This window comes from Triticum dicoccoides, chromosome 1A (genome assembly GCF_002162155.2).
Source record: "Triticum dicoccoides isolate Atlit2015 ecotype Zavitan chromosome 1A, WEW_v2.0, whole genome shotgun sequence".
NCBI classification, from domain to species: domain Eukaryota; kingdom Viridiplantae; phylum Streptophyta; class Magnoliopsida; order Poales; family Poaceae; genus Triticum; species Triticum dicoccoides.
The window spans coordinates 34,149,195-34,168,864 of NC_041380.1; the positions used below are offsets into that span (position 1 = coordinate 34,149,195).

At 45.8% G+C, this 19,670-nt stretch overlaps 1 protein-coding gene across 1 annotated transcript; it reads right to left on the reverse strand.

The window, feature by feature from the left end:
- Positions 1 to 8,588: 8,588 nt before the first annotated feature.
- Positions 8,589 to 10,493, reverse strand: LOC119350511 (glutathione S-transferase T3-like). The gene is made up of 3 exons (XM_037618311.1): positions 10,203 to 10,493; positions 9,320 to 9,730; positions 8,589 to 9,233 (listed from the first exon to the last, which is right to left on the reverse strand). The coding sequence occupies exons 1-3, from the start codon at positions 10,491 to 10,493 to the stop codon at positions 8,655 to 8,657; spliced, it is 1,281 nt and encodes a 426-aa protein (XP_037474208.1). The 3' UTR covers positions 8,589 to 8,654.
- Between the last annotated feature and the right edge of the window lie 9,177 nt (positions 10,494 to 19,670).

Genomic DNA, 19,670 nt, shown 5'->3' on the forward strand with positions numbered 1-19,670 from the left:
TCATGGATTGTCTGTTTAATGTCATTGCTACGCTAGATCATTGTACATCCCGGAACACCGCCAGAGGCATTCATATAGAGTCATACTTTGTTCTAGATATCAAGTTGTAATATTGAGTTGTAAGTAAATAAAAGTGTGATGGTCATCATTATTAGAGCATTTCCCCATGTGAGGAAGAAAAGAGGCCAATGAAGCCTAAATAAAAAAAGGGGTTGCTGCTATCTTATTACCAGTAGCGTGGTTTACGACCAATGCTACTGCTAAGCCGCAGCATATACCAACTTTTCCCTCCCCCTCCCCCTCCCCCTCCCCCATCCTCTCTTCCTTACTTTCCCCTACCTCCCACCTCCTCTCTTCGTCACTTTGCTTCTTCCTCACTACTTCTCCCCCCATTACTCTCCTTCTTCTACCTACCTTTCTCTCTCTTTATTACTCCTAGCTAACTACATCACCTCCATTAATGCATCTCCTTTCTATTTTTCCTCCCCCCCTCCACTACTTGAAGTTGTCTCCTCCCAAATTAGCTATCTAGGTAGATGTACCATTTAGTGAAGTGACCTATGTACCCCCTAACTAGATCTAGCCTTGTCAAGAAGAGCTTTGTCCACTTTTGATCTCCCTACTACATCATCATCTCCACTACGTGTGCTTGATCTCGAGAGATATGTGATTAAAAATTCATGCTTTTGCAAGAATGGAAATATGTGAATGTGTGTGCGATATGACATAATCAGGCGATGTGATGGAAATTGTGTGTGTGGCATGAGTTGACATCGAATTGTGCTTGTGAGTTGCCTATGTTTTTCCAAAATGTCGATTTATTTCCGTTTTGGCGAATTCCGGGCAAACTCTAGATCTATATGTTCTATTTTTAGGGAAGGTCATGCCAAACTTTTGTATGACTCTGATGCATGCACGCATTTTTATAATCAATTTGTTTATTATTACCATGCATGCGTTCATTATGGTCAGTGGAACTATGGTGGACAGGTGGTTGCGGTCGGCGCTGTAGGACATGAAACAAAATAACCTGACAAAGGTCTTATGTCCGTGTCGAAGATGCAAAGGAATAGTTTGGCTCGACCCCTATGACGATGGTCGTGTCGAAGCACACCTGCTCATGACTAGTTTCATGGATGGCTATACTCGGTGGATAATTGAAGATGTTGAGGACGCCGACGGGGCAGGCAATGACAACACGGGGTAAGACGAAGAGATGATCGATAATGGCGGCGGGGAAGAGGCCGGCATGGCGGCGGAGAAGGGACCGGACATGGCGGAGGAGAAGGGCCAGACAAGGCGGCGGAGAAGGGGCCGGACATGGCGGCAGAGAGAACGCGGACTCCACGCTGCAGAGTTCGTTCGTACTAAGTTCAATTGTGCAGAACCCTCATGTTCAAAGCACTGCTTCGCAAGGAGACGAGTAATGAGAGAGCTTCTTCTAGAGAGGAGGCTAAGCAGCAACAACTGGTGGTAGACTCGAACACTCCATTGTATGATGGTTGCAATCCTGAGGTGACCCGCTTGAGTTTCACGCTCCAACTCCTGAAGACGAAGGCTAAAAACAAATGGACCGACACAAGCCTCGATGAGCATCTCAAGTACCTAAAGGATGTTCTTCCCGCGGGGAATCTAGGTCCTACTAGTGTGGATGAGGCCAAGAAGATCGTGTGCCCTCTTGATCTGCCACACGTTAGATACCATGCATGCATTAACAATTGCATAATTTATCGGAAGGAGCACGCAAAAAAACAAGTTGTCCGTTGTGTAATGCTTCTCGATACAAGAAGGTCAGGAAGAAATCTCCCCAGAAAGTTGTATGGTACTTACAGATCACTCCCTGTCTCCAGCGGTATTTTGTAGATCCCAAGGAAGCAAAGATCATGCGCTAGCACACAGAGATGAAGAAGCCCAACGATGGAGATGATCCGAAGCTGATACACGTCAAGGATGGAATCCAATGGAGAGCGTTGAACGGCTTTTATCGGTATTTCGAATGTGATGCAAGGAACATCGTGCTCGGCGCGTGTACCGATGGCATGAATCCGTTTGGCAACCAGAACACCAACCATAGCACATGGCCCGTGTTTGTATGGATGTACAACCTCCCCCCTGGTTGTGCATGAAGTCGAAGTACATTCACATGAGCATGCTGATTCAAGGGCCGAGACAACCGGGGAATAATAATAATTTGTATCTGGGGCTACTTCAAGAGGAGTTAGACACGTTATGGAAAACACCGGCCAAGACATGGGACGTCAGCAAAGACGAGTATTTCTACATGAGAGCCGTGCTGATCACGACGATGCACGACTATCTCAGTTACGAATATGTCGCAGGCTAGGTGTGCCATGGATATTGTGGATGCACGCGATGCATGCATGATACGACGTCTTAGCAACTAACGTCAAGGAAAGATGGCGGCTCTAGGAAAATCGTGTACATGGGGCATCGAAGATGGCTCAAGAAGGACGGCCCGTGGAGATCTATTCAATGTTCACACTGAGCATCAAGGACCTCCATGTAAGCAGAGCGGCGCCAAAATTGATGAGCTGTTGAAAACTGGGAATAGTGCCCCGCGCCGGGAAACACGATGAAAATGGCGCCGGAGCCGCTGCTGAAGGTATGGAAGACGAGGTATGTGTTCTGGGACATGGAGAAAGTATCGCTCTAGCTTGGGGGAGGCTTAAGAGAATGTTATATTCATGCCCAATTCATGAGCTCTTATTATTCAAAAAATTTATGATTGGCTTTCTCGTAATGATCAATCCATGATTGATACTTCTTGTGCTGGTTCTTTTATGAAGAAGACTATTGAATTCAGGTGGGATCTCTTAGAAAGAATTAAATGCAACTCTCAAGATTGGGAACTCGACGAAGGTAAAGAGTCAGGTATTAAGCTTAAGTTTGTGTTAAATCTTTTATGAACACCGATGCTTTTCAAAAGTTTAGCACTAAGTATGGACTTGACTCTGAGATAGTAGCCTCCTTTTGTGAATCTTTTGATACTCATGTTGATCTCCCTAAAAGATGTTGTATAAATAGCATCCCCCTATTAAAGAATAAATCAAAGAACCAGTAGTTCCTAAAGAAGAAACTATCATTTACAATGTTGACCAGTTGTTCCTACTGCTTACATTGAGAAACCACCTTTTCCTGTTAAGATAAAGGAGCATGATATGGTTTCAACTGTGGCTCACAGAAGTAATATTAAAGCACCTAAACTCCCCGAGCAAATTAAAGTAGAACCTAGTGTTGCTATGGTTAAAGATCTCTTGGTTGATAATGTTGATGGGCGTGTTATTTACTTCATCGGTGAAGTAGCAAGAATTGCTAAACCCGGTACAAAATACAAACATAGACATGTTGTAGGCATGCCTGTTGTTTCGGTTAAAATAGGAGATGATTGTTATCATGGTTTATGTGATATGGGTGCTATCACCCCTCTTCTTCCCCCGACCTCTCCCGGCCGAAGAAGAAGCGCCCGCCGTTGGTGACTGCATACTGTCTATCAGCGCTCTTCGGAGGTGCTGGGGTGGAAGGGAAGCACCCCTCCCAGCACGCGCTGAGGAAGGTGCCTCGGAGCACTCTGGACCCGCGCCCACCATCTGTCAATATCTGCAATGACAAAGAGTAAATGAAATTAGTACAACATAAAAAAATTGAACCTGACATGAATAATAATATGTATATAATTTAAGTGTATCATCATCATGAACATGATAAAAAATGGAATACCTAATAACATGAACTAATTAATAATCTTCATCGTCTATAAATGCTCCAGGATCAATAAATGCATCATCATCATCACTATCAGTAATGATGTGCTCATCATCATCCTCAATAAATGCATCAACATGTGGAATGCCTCCTTTACATAATCGGACAAGCATTGACAGGTCATCCACAACAGTAACCTCTTCTTGTTCCGGCTCTTCTTGTTCCGGCTCAGGTGTGAAGTTGGATTCACTGTCGCTGTCTACTTCAATGTTCTGGGCTGAAGTAGAGCAGTTCTTGATACGTTTTCTGGAATGACGTGTTTCTTGGAAGAATTCTCCTTCATATGTGCCTGGGTTAATTTGAGGTTCATAATCCTCTTCATTGGGGGGAGGTGGTCTAACACGTGGTGGCACTTCATAAACGGCATCCCAACCATTAAGATTTGGATCACTTTGACAGGCCCACGGTAGATAGAAAACTTGGGTTGCCTGTTGAGCCATAATATAGACATTGGCAACATCCAAATGGGTTCTCTGTTTGATTTCGACTAGCCCTATATGTTCATGAGTCCTTCTAGTCTCCTTTGGCTAGAACCAATAAAATTTGAAGACTACGACATTTGGTGGGATTGCACCATAGAATAAAAGTTCATAAATTGCTTCAACTCTTCCATAATACTTGGTACCTCCTTCGCCGATAGTAGAGACACAACAATTTGTAAACTTTTGGTCGGCCGTAGATAGCTCTTTGCCATAGGTAAAAAAGCGATACCCGTTAATGTCGTATTTGTCAAATGAATGAACCTTATAGTCAAAGCCATTAGAGACTTGTCTCAATTCGGCGTTCATAAACTGAATTAGCCTAAAAAATTAATACAAAAGAAGGATTGTTGCATTAGCCGCAAATTAGACGAAGAAATGAAATGGTCTAATGGAAATTGCCGTTTGTTTGAACCAAGAGATGAAACAGGGATAGTCGCCTTGTTGCTTTGCCAGAAGCTCATACTCTTCGACGGAATCCTTTTGTATGACCGCTCCATACGAGAATTTGGCAACATATCGACTGTATCAAATATCCGGGAATAAGAGCAGTTCAAAGGAATTAGAAGTTGTGAAACAATGTACCGAGAACTTACTTGATGTACGGCCGCACTTCTATTAGGTTGTTGAACATATACAATGAAATGGCCCACCATTCTTCGACATCCAACGAATAGGGATTAGAAGAACCGGCTGGTGCGAGCTTTGTTGGAAATATGCCCTAGAAGCAATAATAAAAGGATTATTATTATATTTCCTTGTTCATGATAATTGTCTTTTATTCATGCTATAATTGTGTTATCCGGAAATCGTAATACATGTGTGAATACTTAGACACCAACATGTCCCTAGTAAGCCTCTAGTTAACTAGCTCGTTGATCAACAGATAGTCATGGTTTCCTGACTATGGACATTGGATGTCATTGATAACGAGATCACATCACTAGGAGAATGATGTGATGGACAAGACCCAATCCTAAACATAGCACAAGATTGTATAGTTCGTTTGCTAGAGTTTTTCCAATGTCAAGTATCTTTTCCTTAGACCATGAGATCATGTAACTCCCGGATACCGTAGGAGTGCTTTGGGTGTACCAAACGTCACAACGTAACTGGGTGACAATAAAGGTATACTACTGGTATCTCCAAAAGTGTCTGTTGGGTTGACACGGATCAAGACTGGGATTTGTCACTCCGTATGACGGAGAGGTATCTCTGGGCCCACTCGGTAATGCATCATCATAATGAGCTCAAAGTGACCAAGTGTCTGGTCACGGGATCATGCATTACGGTACGAGTAAAGTGACTTGCTGGTAACGAGATTGAACGAGGTATTGGGATACCGACGATCGAATCTCGGGCAAGTAACGTACCGATTGACAAAGGGAATTGTATACGGGGTTGCTTGAATCCTCGACATCGTGGTTAATCCGATGAGATCATCGAGGAGCATGTGGGAGCCAACATGGGTATCAAGATCCCGCTGTTGGTTATTGACTGGAGAGCCATCTCAGTCATGTCTACATGTCTCCCGAACCCGTAGGGTCTACACACTTAAGGTTCGGTGACGCTAGGGTTGTAGAGATATGAATATGCAGTAACCCGAAAGTTGTTCGGAGTCCCGGATGAGATCCTGGACGTCACGAGGAGTTCTGGAATGTTTCGGAGGTAAAGAATTATATATAGGAAGTGCAGTTTCGGCCATCGGGAGAGTTTCGGGGGTCACCGGTATTGTACCGGGACCACCGGAAGGGTACCAGGGGTCCACCGGGTGGGGCCACCCATCCCGAAGGGCCCCATGGGCTAAGTGGGGAGGGGAACCAGCCCATAGTGGGCTGGTGCGCCCCCCTTGGCCCACCCCATGCGCCTAGGGTTGGGAACGGGGGCGCCCCACCTGGCTTGGGGGGCACTCCACCCCTTGGCCGCCGCCGCCCTAGGAGATCCCATCTCCTAGGGCCGGCGCACCCCCTAGGGGGCCTATATAAAGGGGGGGAGGGGCAGTGGCACCCTTGAGTCTTGGCGCCTCCCTCTCCCCTGCTACACCTCTCCCTCTCGTAGTAGAATGACGAAGCCCTGCTGCGGTGACCCCTGCATCCACCACCACGCCGTCGTGCTGCTAGATCTTCATCAACCTATCCTTCCCCCTTGCTGGATCAAGGAGGAGACATCACGATGACCGTACGTGTGTTGAACACGGAGGTGCCGTCCGTTCGGCGCTAGGATCTCCGGTGATTTGGATCACGTCGAGTACGACTTCCTCATCCCCGTTCTTTGAACGCTTCCGCGCGTGATCTACAAAGGTATGTAGATGCAATCCGATCACTCGTTGCTAGATGAACTCATAGATGGATCTTGGTGAAACCGTAGGAAAATTTTTGTTTTCTGCAACGTTCCCCAACAGTGGCATCATGAGCTAGGTCTATGCATAGTTCTCTTTGCACGAGTAGAACACAATTTGTTGTGGGCGTAGATGTTGTCAACTTTCTTGCCGCTACTAGTCTTATTTTTCTTCAGCAGTATCGTGGGATGAAGCGGCCCGGACCAACCTTACACGTACGCTTACGTGAGACCGGTTCCACCGACTAACATGCACTAGTTGCATAAGGTGGCTGGCAGGTGTCTGTCTCTCCCACTTTTGTTGGAGCAGATTCGATGAAAAGGGTCCTTAGAGCATCTCTAGTGGAACGTGTAAATTTGGACGTGTATATCTCCATATACACGTCCATATACACCTTGCTAAATTATACACCTCCTAGTTTTTCAGTGGAACGTGTAAATTAGGACGTGTATATTCCAACGGCTATATTTTCAAACGGCTATATTTCCAACGGTCATATTTCCGATCTATATAAACCACTCCTACCACCTCTTCCAGCACACTTCTCTCCTCACCTAGATTTTTCTATCGTTTCTCACGCAACACAATGAACACATCCACTTGGGACATGAGTTCTTCGTCATCTTCATCTGGCGATGATGAACTCATACTTGCAGCATTCACCGAGCGCGAGGAGGAAGAGAGGAAGAACGCTCGACGCCATGGCGGTTCCAAGCATGGACGTCAGTCAATCAATCGAGGAAGAGATGCCGGATTTCTTCTTCTGTGGGACGACTACTTCAAAGAAGTTCCTCGCTTTCCTGAACATTTGTTTCGACGAAGGTTCGTAATTAGTACACTTCTCTGCTTTGGTCCTTTTTTCATTTCCCTGTCTCATTTAATTTTTATGCACAGATTTAGGATGTCGCGTACTTTGTTCAACCGCATAGCTGATGGTATACTTGAGCATGACTATGATGATTATTTTACGCAAAAAAGAAGTGCTTCTGGAGCTCTTGGGTTACATCCTTTGCAAAAGATCACCACGGCGATGCGGATACTAACATGTGGAGTAGCAGCTGATTATGTTGATGAGTACATCCGGTCCGCTGAGTCTACTAATTTAGAGTCTTGCAAGAAATTTGTGATCAAAATTTGTGAAGTTTTTGGGGAAAAGTACCTGAGATCTCCAAATGAAGAAGACATTGCTAGGTTACTTGCAATAGGGGAGGAAAGAGGATTTCCCGGTATGTTAGGGAGCATAGATTGCATGCACTGGGGGTGGAAAAATTGCCCCAAAAAATGGCATGGCATGTTTAAAGGCCATGTGAGTGAGCCCACTATGATCTTGGAAGCAGTTGCTTCACAAGATCTTTGGATTTGGCATGCTTATTTTGGTTTACCAGGGTCTCTGAATGATATAAATGTTCTTCAACGTTCTCCTGTTTTTACAAAGCTAGCCGAAGGCCAAACTCCTCCAGTGAATTATAGCATCAATGGCCATCAGTACACAATGGGGTATTACCTTGCAGATGGTATCTATCCACGGTGGGCAACATTTGTGAAGAGCATACCAGCTCCAACTAGCAGAAAGCATAAAACTTTTGCCAAGAAGCAAGAGGGGGCTAGGAAAGATGTGGAACGAGCCTTTGGAGTTCTGCGATCCCGTTTTGCCATTGTTCGTGGACCTGCTAAAGGATGGAAACATAAAGAAATCACTGATGTCATGAAAGCTTGTGCCATAATGCACAATATGATAGTTGAAGAGGAGCGACAAACTGGTCGGCAAAGCTGCACTTTTGAGGCAATGGGAGAAAGAGTCACAGTCTCTCGTACTCATGCGGAAGAACTGAGCTCTTTTATTCAGATGACTCATCGGATTAGAAATTTCGATGAACATGGTCAGCTTAAACTTGATCTAATTGACCATGTGTGGCAAAAGTTTGGAAACGAGTAATCCATGTCTTTGTAATGCAGCTATCAATAAAAATATTTATGCAATGAGTGATGTAATCCATGTCCTCAACTAGCAGAAAGCAGTAAATAGTTCTTACAACTACAACATATAGCTCACATTACCCTAGGCCGCGAGCAAGGATCTCCTTCTGCTTAGCTTGGTAGAACTGCTTTTGAACATCAGTCATACCACTTGTGTCGATGAGCATGACCCTCTCATCTAATTCAAACTGTCTCCGTGCATCCTCCCTCTCGTTTCGTGCATCCTCATTCTTTTTGAGTGCAATCTCCTCTTTTCGCAATTCCAATTGCTGTGCATAGCGAGCATTTCTTGCCGCCTCTTTGATCTCATCCTTCTCTAGCTTTGCTGCCCACACAGTTTCTAATGACAGCTTGCAAGCACTGTCATCAGCTTTACCTCTCTTGTCCCTCTTCACACCATCAGGTCTTTTCTCATGTTCAAGAGCATCAGTGTGTATCGAGGTAGCATCAGTACGTACCGAGGATGCATCAGCCGGATCATTGGTGGCTGTGCCCGGACTTGCATCAATGGTCTTCTTTTGTTTCTTAAGAGAAGTTTCAACTTCTCTTGTCTGCCACTTTGGATACTTCAAAAACTCTACATAGCAATGCATCAGTGTGAAAGGCTTCTTTTTTTTAAGATCCATTTCCTTGAACAAAATGTGTGCATCGTTTGTCTGCACATATAAATATGTTGTTAAAATAAGCACAACACATATAGAATATTGCACATCACATATAGAATTACAAGAAAGGCGCATACCTTTTCTTGTATAGTCCTTCCACTTTCTTGCCTATTTAAAATCTGCTGAAGGCAACCACAAAATTTAGAGGTCTCTCTGTTAATCGTTGTGTAACGGCAATTGATTGCATTAGCATTACGCTTCGGCCATGATGATTCCTTGTGTGTGTTGTAGTACTCTGAAATTCTATCCCAATAAGCATCCCAGTTTTGATCTGTCCCAACAATATCCAAACTTGTATTTGCCCATGCTGCTATGAGAACCTTGTCCTCATCACTAGACCAATTTTTGCCTTTGTTGGATTTTCCTTTCTCTGTTATTGCAGAACGATGCTGAGTTGATGGAGTTGCCTGCTCTCCAATTGGACTTTCTAGTTGTGTTTGCGTGTAACCAAAACCAAGGGTGTCCAAGAAGCTTTGGTCAGTATCCATCTGCAAGCAACCAATGCATAGCTATTTTAGACCACAATCTGGCATCAAATTGACAAGCAAAAATTATTTTCTTCTCCTTCCAAAGAGCTATGCATCTCCCCTGCATCTCCTCCCGGCGCCGCTCGTCCCTGCATCTCCCCACGGCGCCCCGCTCGTCCCTGCATCTCCCCAAGGCGCCACTCGTCCCGCCGCCCCAGCAGACAGGCGCGCCCGGCCGCCGCCCCTGCATCTCCCCACGGCGCCGCTCGTCCCTCCGCCCCAGCAGACAGGCGCGCCCGGCCGCCGCCCCTGCATCTCCCCCCTCCCCCCCACCGCTCCGCCGCCCAGCCCCCACTCATCGCCCAGCCTCCCGTCCCCGCCCTCTATTCTCACCAGGGCGCGCGTCGGCAACGGCGCCGCCGCCAGATCGGGTTGCAGGGCGTGCTGCCGCCGCCCCTCTGCTCCCGCTCGCGAGAAAGGAAAAAATGGTTACCTTGGGTAGCGGCCGAAGAGGAGACGCGACGACGACCTTGGGCGGCGGCCGGAGAGGGGCGACGGCGACCTTGGGGAGGCGGCCGGAGAGGAAGGGGAGCGGGAGCGGGAGGCTTTTTTCGATCGTGGGAGCGGGAGCGCGAGCCCACGAGCGTGGCTCGGTCGTCTTTAGTCCCACGCCAGGTACGCTCGTGGGAGCGACGTGTATAGGTGCACGACCTGATACACGATCCACTGGGAAAGCTTTTTTGATTGATCGTGTATATTTAGCATCCACCTCCATATACACCATCCACTAGAGATGCTCTTATGAAGGGTAAATAGAAGTTGACAAATCACGTTGTGGCTTTCACGTAGGTAAGAAAATGTTCTTGCTAGAACCCTATTGCAGCCACATAAAACTTGCAACAACAATTAGAGGACGTCTAACTTGTTTTTGCAGCAAGTGTTTTGTGATGTGATATGGCCAAAGTTGTGATGAATGATGAATGATATATATGTGATGTATGAGATGTTCATGCTATTGTAATAGGAATCACGACTTGCATGTCGATGAGTATGACAACCGGCAGGAGCCATAGGAGTTGTCTTTATTTTTTGTATGACCTGCGTGTCATTGAGAAACGCCATGTAAATTACTTTACTTTATTGCTAAACGTGTTAGCCATAGTAGTAGAAGTAATAGTTGGCGAGCAACTTCATGGAGACACGATGATGGAGATCATGATGATGGAGATCATGGTGTCATGCCGGTGACAAGACGATCATGGAGCCCCAAGATAGAGATCAAAGGAGCTATGTGATATTGGCCATATCATGTCACTATTATTATTTGATTGCATGTGATGTTTATCATATTTTTGCATCTTGTTTACTTAGAATGACGGTAGTAAATAAGATGATCCCTCATAATAATTTCAAGAAAGTGTTCCCCCTAACTGTGCACCGTTGCGACAGTTCGTTGTTTCGAAGCACCACGTGATGATCGGGTGTGATAGATTCCAACGTTCACATACAACGGGTGTAAGACAGATTTACACATGCAAACACTTAGGTTGACTTGACGAGCCTAGCATGTACAGACATGGCCTCGGAACACAGAAGACCGAAAGGTCGAGCATGAGTCGTATAGAAGATACGATCAACATGAAGATGTTCACCGATGTTGACTAGTCCGTCTCACGTGATGATCGGACACGGCCTAGTTAACTCGGATCATGTTATACTTAGATGACTGGAGGGATGTCTATCTGAGTGGGAGTTCATTGAATAATTTGATTTAGATGAACTTAATTATCATGAACTTAGTCTAAAATCTTTACAACATGTATTGTAGATCAAATGGCCAATGTTGTCCTCAACTTCAACGCGTTCCTAGAGAAAACCAAGCTAAAAGACGATGGCAGCAACTATACGGACTGGGTCCAGAACCTGAGGATCATCCTCATAGCTGCCAAGAAAGATTATGTCCTACAAGCACCGCTAGGTGAAGCACCTGTTCTCCCTGCAGAACAAGACATTATGAACGCTTGGCAGACACGTACCGATGATTACTCCCTCGTTCAGTGCGGCATGCTTTACAGCTTAGAGCCGGGGCTCCAAAAGCGTTTTGAGAGACACGGAGCATATGAGATGTTCGAAGAGCTGAAAATGGTTTTTCAAGCTCATGCCCGGGCCGAGAGATATGATGTCTCCGACAAGTTCTTCAGCTGTAAGATGGAGGAAAATAGTTCTGCCAGTGAGCACATACTCACTATGTCTGGGTTACATAACCGCTTGACTCAGCTGGGAGTTAATCTCCCGGATGACGCGGTCATTGACAAAATCCTTCAGTCGCTTCCACCGAGCTACAAGAGCTTTGTGATGAACTTCAATATGCAGGGGATGGAAAAGACCATTCCTGAAGTATTTGCAATGCTGAAATCAGCAGAGGTAGAAGTAAAAAAGGAACATCAAGTGTTGATGGTGAATAAAACCACTAAGTTCAAGAAAGGCAAGGGTAAGAAAACCTTCAAGAAGGACGGAAAGGGAGTTGCCGCGCCCGGCAAGCAAGCTGCCGGGAAGAAGCCAAAGAATGGACCCAAGCCCGAGACTGAGTGCTTTTATTGCAAGGAAAGTGGTCACTGGAAGCGGAACTGCCCCAAATACTTAGCGGACAAGAAGGCCGGCAAAACGAAAGGTATATGTGATATACATGTAATTGATGTGTACCTTACCAGTATTCGTAGTAGCTCCTGGGTATTTGATACCGGTGCAGTTGCTCACATTTGTAACTCAAAGCAGGAGCTGCGGAATAAGCGGAGACTGGCGAAGGATGAGGTGACGATGCGCGTCGGGAATGGTTCCAAGGTCGATGTGATCGCCGTCGGCATGCTACCTCTACATTTACCTACGGGATTAGTTTTGAACCTCAATAATTGTTATTTAGTGCCAAGTTTGAGCATGAACATTGTATCAGGATCTCATTTAATATGAGATGGCTACTCATTTAAATCCGAGAATAATGGTTGTTCTATTTATATGAGAGATATGTTTTATGATCATGCTCCGATGGTGAATGGTTTATTCTTAATGAATCTCGAGCGTAATGCTACACATGTCCATAGTGTGAGTACCAAAAGATGTAAGGTTGATAATGATAGTCCCACATACTTGTGGCACTGCCGCCTTGGTCACATAGGTGTCAAACGCATGAAGAAGCTCCATGCAGATGGACTTTCAGAGTCTCTTGATTACGAATCATTTGACACGTGCGAACCATGCCTCATGGGTAAAATGACCAAGACTCCGTTCTCAGGAACAATGGAGCGAGCAACCAACTTATTGGAAATCATACATACTGATGTATGCGGTCCAATGAGTGTTGAGGCTCGCGGTGGTTATCGTTATGTTCTCACCCTCATTGATGACTTGAGTAGATATGGGTATGTCAACTTAATGAAACACAAGTCTGAGACCTTTGAAAGGTTCAAGGAATTTCAGAGTGAGGTTGAGAATCAACGTGACAGGAAAATCAAGTTCTTGCGATCAGATCATGGAGGAGAATACTTGAGTCACAAATTTGGCACACACTTCAGAAAAAGTGGAATAGTTTCTCAAATCACGCCGCCTGGAACACCTCAGCGTAATGGTGTGTCCGAACGTCGTAATCGCACTCTATTAGATATGGTGCGATCTATGATGTCTCTTACCGATTTACCACTATCATTTTGGGGCTATGCTTTAGAGACTGCCACATTCACTTTAAATAGGGCTCCGTCAAAATCCGTTGAGACGACACCGTATGAATTATGGTTTGGGAAGAAACCTAAGCTGTCGTTTCTAAAAGTTTGGGGATGCGATGCTTATGTCAAGAAACTTCAACCTGAAAAGCTCGAACCCAAGTCGGAAAATGCGTCTTCATAGGATACCCTAAAGAAACTATTGGGTATACCTTCTACCTCAGATCCGAAGGCAAGATCTTTGTTGCCAAGAATGGATCCTTTCTAGAGAAGGAGTTTCTCTCGAAAGAAGTAAGTGGGAGGAAAGTAGAACTTGATGAAGTATTACCTCTTGAACCGGAAAAAGGCGCAACTCAAGAAAATGTTCCTGAGGTGCCTGCACCGACTAGAGAGGAAGTTAATGATGATGATCATGAAACTTCAGATCAAGTTGCTACTGAACTTTGTAGGTCCACAAGGACATGTTCCGCACCAGAGTGGTACGGCAACCCTGTCTTGGAAATCATGTTGTTAGACAACGGTGAACCTTCGAACTATGAAGAAGCGATGGCGGGCCTGGATTCCGACAAATGGCTGGAAGCCATGAAATCCGAGATAGGATCCATGTATGAAAACGAAGTATGGACATTGACTGACTTGCCTGTTGAGCGGCGAGCCATTGAAAATAAATGGATCTTTAAAAAGAAGACAGACGCGGATGGTTATGTGACCATCTATAAAGCTCGGCTTGTCGTTAAGGGTTATCGACAAGTTCAAGGGGTTTACTACGATGAGACTTTCTCACCGGTAGCGAAGCTGAAGTCCGCCCGAATCATGTTAGCAATTGCCGCATTCTATGATTATGAGATATGGCAAATGGACATCAAAACGGCATTCCTTAATGGTTTCCTTAAGGAAGAATTGTATATGATGCAGCCGGAAGGTTTTTTCGACCCTAAGAATGCTAACAAGGTATGCAAGCTCCGGCGATCCATTTATGGGCTGGTGCAAGCATCTTGGAGTTGGAATATTCGCTTTGATGAGATGATCAAAGCGTTTGGGTTTATGCAGACATATGGAGAAGCCTGCGTTTACAAGAAAGTGAGTGGGAGCTCTGTAGCATTTCTCATATTATATGTAGATGACATACTTTTGATGGGAAATGATATAGAACTTTTGGACAGCATTAAGGCCTACTTGAATAAGAGTTTTTCAATGAAGGACCTTGGAGAAGTTGCTTATATATTAGGCATCAAGATCTATAGAGATAGATCAAGACGCCTCATAGGTCTTTCACAAAGCACACACCTTGATAAGATATTGAAGAAGTTCAATATGGATCAGTCTAAGAAGGGGTTCTTGCCTGTGTTGCAAGGTGTGAAATTGAGCTCAGCTCAATGTCCGACCACGGCAGAAGATATAGAAGAGATGAGTGTCATCCCCTATGCCTCAGCCATAGATTCTATTATGTATGCCATGTTGTGTACCAGACCTGATGTAAACCTTGCCGTAAGTTTGGTAGGTAGGTACCAAAGTAATCCCGGCAAGGAACACTGGACAGCGGTCAAGAATATCCTGAAGTACCTGAAAAGGACTAAGGAAATGTTTCTCGTTTATGGAGGTGACGAAGAGCTCGTCGTAAAGGGTTACGTCGACGCTAGCTTCGACACAGATCTGGATGACTCTAAGTCACAAACCGGATACGTGTATATTTTGAATGGTGGGGCAGTAAGCTGGTGCAGTTGCAAGCAGAGCGTCGTGGCGGGATCTACATGTGAAGCGGAGTACATGGCAGCCTCGGAGGCAGCGCATGAAGCAATTTGGGTGAAGGAGTTCATCATCGACCTAGGAGTCATACCCAATGCGTCGGGGCCGATCAAACTCTTCTGTGACAACACTGGAGCTATTGCACTTGCCAAGGAGCCCAGGTTTCACAAGAAGACCAGGCACATCAAGCGTCGCTTCAACTCCATTCGTGAAAATGTTCAAGATGGAGACATAGATATTTGTAAAGTACATACGGACCTGAATGTAGCAGATCCGTTGACTAAACCTCTCCCTAGAGAAAAACATGATCAACACCAGAATTCCATGGGTGTTCGATTCATCACAATGTAACTAGATTATTGACTCTAGTGCAAGTGGGAGACTGTTGGAAATATGCCCTAGAGGCAATAATAAACGGATTATTATTATATTTCCTTGTTCATGATAATTGTCTTTTATTCATGCTATAATTGTGTTATCCGGAAATCATAATACATGTGTGAATACTTAGACACCAACATGTCCCTAGTAAGCCTCTAGTTAACTAGCTCATTGATCAACAGATAGTCATGGTTTCCTGACTATGGACATTGGATGTCATTGATAACGAGATCACATCATTAGGAGAATGATGTGATGGACAAGACCCAATCCTAAACATAGCACAAGATCGTATAGTTCGTTTGCTAGAGTTTTTCCAATGTCAAGTATCTTTTCCTTAGACCATGAGATCGTGTAACTCCCGGATACCGTAGGAGTGCTTTGGGTGTACCAAACGTCACAACATAACTGCACTGGTAGAAAAAGGGCCTATAGTCCCGGTTCGTAAGGGCCTTTAGTCCCGGTTCCTGAACCGGGACTAAAGTGTCGGTACTAATGCCCTGTACCTTTAGTCCCGGTTCAATCCAGAACCGGGACTGATGGGCCTCCACGTGGGCAGTGCGTAGAGCCCAGGCAGGAGACCCTTTAGTCCCGGTTGGTGGCACCAACCGGGACCAATAGGCATCCACGCGTCCGCATTTCTGTGGCTGGGGTTTTTGTTTTTTTTGAAAGGGGGGGGGGGTTGGGGGTTTTGGGGGGTTAATTTAGGTGTTTCATATATTGTGTTAGCTAGCTATAATTAATAGAGAGAAGTGTCCTCTCTTACGTCCGTGCTTGGTCGAAGCTACGTACTATACATACGTATAGAGAGGACTAGACACGCTAGTTAGCTAGTAAGCAAACAAAGGAAATAGAAGATCGTCATGAACATATATGCATACAGAGAGAAGTGATATCGACCACCTCTCCTTCTCCGAGAGATTGGTCGAACAACAAGTTCTCGTATACCTATCCGACACTACCGGCTACATATATACAATAATTATCTCTTACAAATATAATCATACGGACTCATGGTCCACATAGTATTCTCCGTCTTCAGCGATCACTTGGTCAAGAAAGAATGCCACCAATTCCTCTTGAATTGCTCGCATGCGAGCTAGTGCTAGGAGTTCATCCCGCTTCCGAAACATCTAATTTGAAGAAGGGGGTCAATACATATATATATGAATGAATGAAACTCAATAAAAATGATGGTAATAAAATAAAATTGTGAATGTTGTTATTTACGTACTTCATATTGTTCGTCAGAGTACCCGCCCCGCTCATAGGTCGTGTGGCGGATGGACTCGCAGACGTAGTATCCACAGAAATCATTCCCTTTTTCCTGCCACAACCACTTTACAAGAAATAGAGGTCAATCAAACTGATAAGCAAGAATGCTAAATGGTATTGATGAAACTAGTGCTTGAATCACTAGGAGATGCGCGGAACATGCTACTATAGTACTTACTTTCAGGTGTCTAAATTCCAGCTCCTTCAGCAGTCCCGGAACTGTTCTGATGAATTTTCTCCAAACCCTTCCGGACAAAGAAAACAATTACTTGATATCAGGAAATGAACAAAGTTTCTGATATGGTGGATAATGATCGATTTAACTTACTTCTTGAGGATTTCAGTCATGTCCGCATACTCCTGGGGATCTTTTCGTTTAGATTCCAAGACGGTTACTACTCCCTGCTCAAGCCTAATCTCTAGGAGAATATAGTGGAAACTGCACACGCATGCATAACTCATCAATTACATTACTATAACCTGGACTAATATATAAGGGAAACCAAATATGCAAAAGACAGTAACACTCACTTGAAGTTGTAAGGAAAGAGTATTATATCTTTGTTTTCATTTTTTTTGAATGATCGTAGCAAGTTGGCCTCGGTATCTCCGGGACGATGTTGAACCTCAGTTGCATCTATGAGATATGTGTTAATGAACCCAATATCACCGATTTGTCTTTTCTTCAATTCGGCGATCTTCATTCTGCATAATATAGTGAGGATAATTATAAATACATGCAATGAAAGAGATGAGCTATATAGAGAGACTTAATGACAGAAGTAGTAGTACTTACAGACAGTAGCAGGTGATCATTGTTTTATCGAGGGCCAATTGATTGAAAAACTGATAGAACTCCTCAAATGGAATAGGCAACAGTTCAATTCCAATGAGGTCATGCTCCGGTTTAACTCTCGCATACAAAGTACTCCTCCCCCAAACTCTCTGCAGATTTTCAAGTACCAATCATGTAATCTTCGCATCATCGTTGTTAAAGATTTTTCATCTTTGACGAGAGGCTTCCCATACTCGTATCTGTGTATCTGCACCTCCATGGTATCATAATGTACATCGTCGGGCAGGTAATCGTCAACATTGCCATAACCGGGCACCATCCTCGGATCGACGATGTCGCTAGGCACCTTGAGGGGGGGGCACGATTGCTTCGCTTGTTCGCCGAGTTGGGCAATTTGTATCCCAGCTGCCCGTCGTTCTTTCAGCCTTTGATCACTGACTGTACTTCCCGACCGCTCCGCTTCGGCCCATCTCTTTGCAATAATGCGCTCATAGTTGCCTTTCGGCGGAGACTTGGGTGGTTTTGCCAGGGCAGCCAGAGTGCGCTTCACTTTCATCGGATCTACCTTCTCCTCCGGAGGTGGATGTCTCTTTGCTCTCAACCCTTGAAACCAGTCATCCACTTCTGTTCGCGCGATCTCGGCGTTCTCCTCCGGGGTCCTCTCATATGGTAACTTCTCTGGAGTCTTCAGAGAAGGACCGAATCTGTATGTCCTCCCGCCTCTGGTTGTACTTCTAGATGTTGACCGAGCAGACGGAGTGGTTGTCTTCTTTACTTGCTTACGAGGCGGAGGAGAAGGACTACGACGCGCCGGAGCAGCTGGAGCGGCGGCAGGTCTCTTCCGCCCTTGCTGACGAGGCGGAGAAGGAGGAGGCTGGCTGCTCGGGCGCGTCGGCACAGGCGGAGAAGGAGGAGGAGTGCCGCCACGCACCAGAGAAGGAGCCGGCCGAGGGCCCTGATCGTCACTCGCCGGAGGAGGAGGCGGTGGAGGAGGCGGAGTGCCCTGACTCGCCGGAGGAGGAGGAGGCGGAGGCGTCCAGTTCGGAAGGTTGATCATCTCCTTCCGCCATAGGCATGGAGTCTTCAGAGCAGACCCCAACCGAGTCTCCCCTTCACCGGTAGGGTGGTCAAGCTGGAGGTCCTCATATCCCTCCGTTATTTCATCCACCATCACCCTAGCATATCCTTCTGGAATCGGCCGGCAGTGAAAAGTTGCGCCGGGTTCAGTAGGATAAACAAAGCCAACAGCCGCCTTGACCTTCAAATTCATCCATTGCGTCATAAGGTGGCAATTTTGAGACTCCGTGATAGCATCCACGAGATAGCTGGCAGGAGCCATCAAGGCATGCTCCGGCTGAAGCAGCTCGGTGGAAGCCACGCTGCTTCTGCGCTGAGATGGCGGGGTAGCTTCGGGGGAGGCTTCGGCAGTACCTTTGCTGCGATTTGCTTCTCGTTCCTCTATCGCGTCTACCCTTGCTTGCAACGCCTGCATCTGGGTCTGCTGCACTTTTTTCCTCCTCTCATGGGATTTGTAACCGCCTGCGTCCGGAAACCCAACCTTCCACGGAATGGAGCCTGGCGTGCCTCGTGTCCGTCCAGGGTGCTCAGGATTCCCGAGGGCCATTGTGAGTTCGTCGTTCTCTCTGTCTGGAAAGAACTTCCCTTGCTACGCTGCTTCGATATACTGCTTAAGCTTCCTGACTGGTATGTCCATTTGATCGTTCGTCCAAATGCACTTCCCTGTTACAGGGTCCAAGGTTCCGCCAACCCCGAAGAACCAAGTCCGGCAACGGTCTGGCCAGCTAATTGTCTCTGGTTCGATCCCTTTATCAACCAGATCATTCTCAGTCTTGGCCCACTTAGGCCGGGCTACGAGGTAGCCACCTGACCCCGTGCGATGGTGAAGCATCTTCTTCGCAGCATTTTGCTTGTTTGTCGCCGACATCTTCTTACTCTTTTCCGATGTCTTGTGGGCCACAAATGCGGGCCGGTGATCTCTGATCTTCCACATGGGTGCGTGTCCCTCAGCGTCATTCGGAACAGCTAGTCC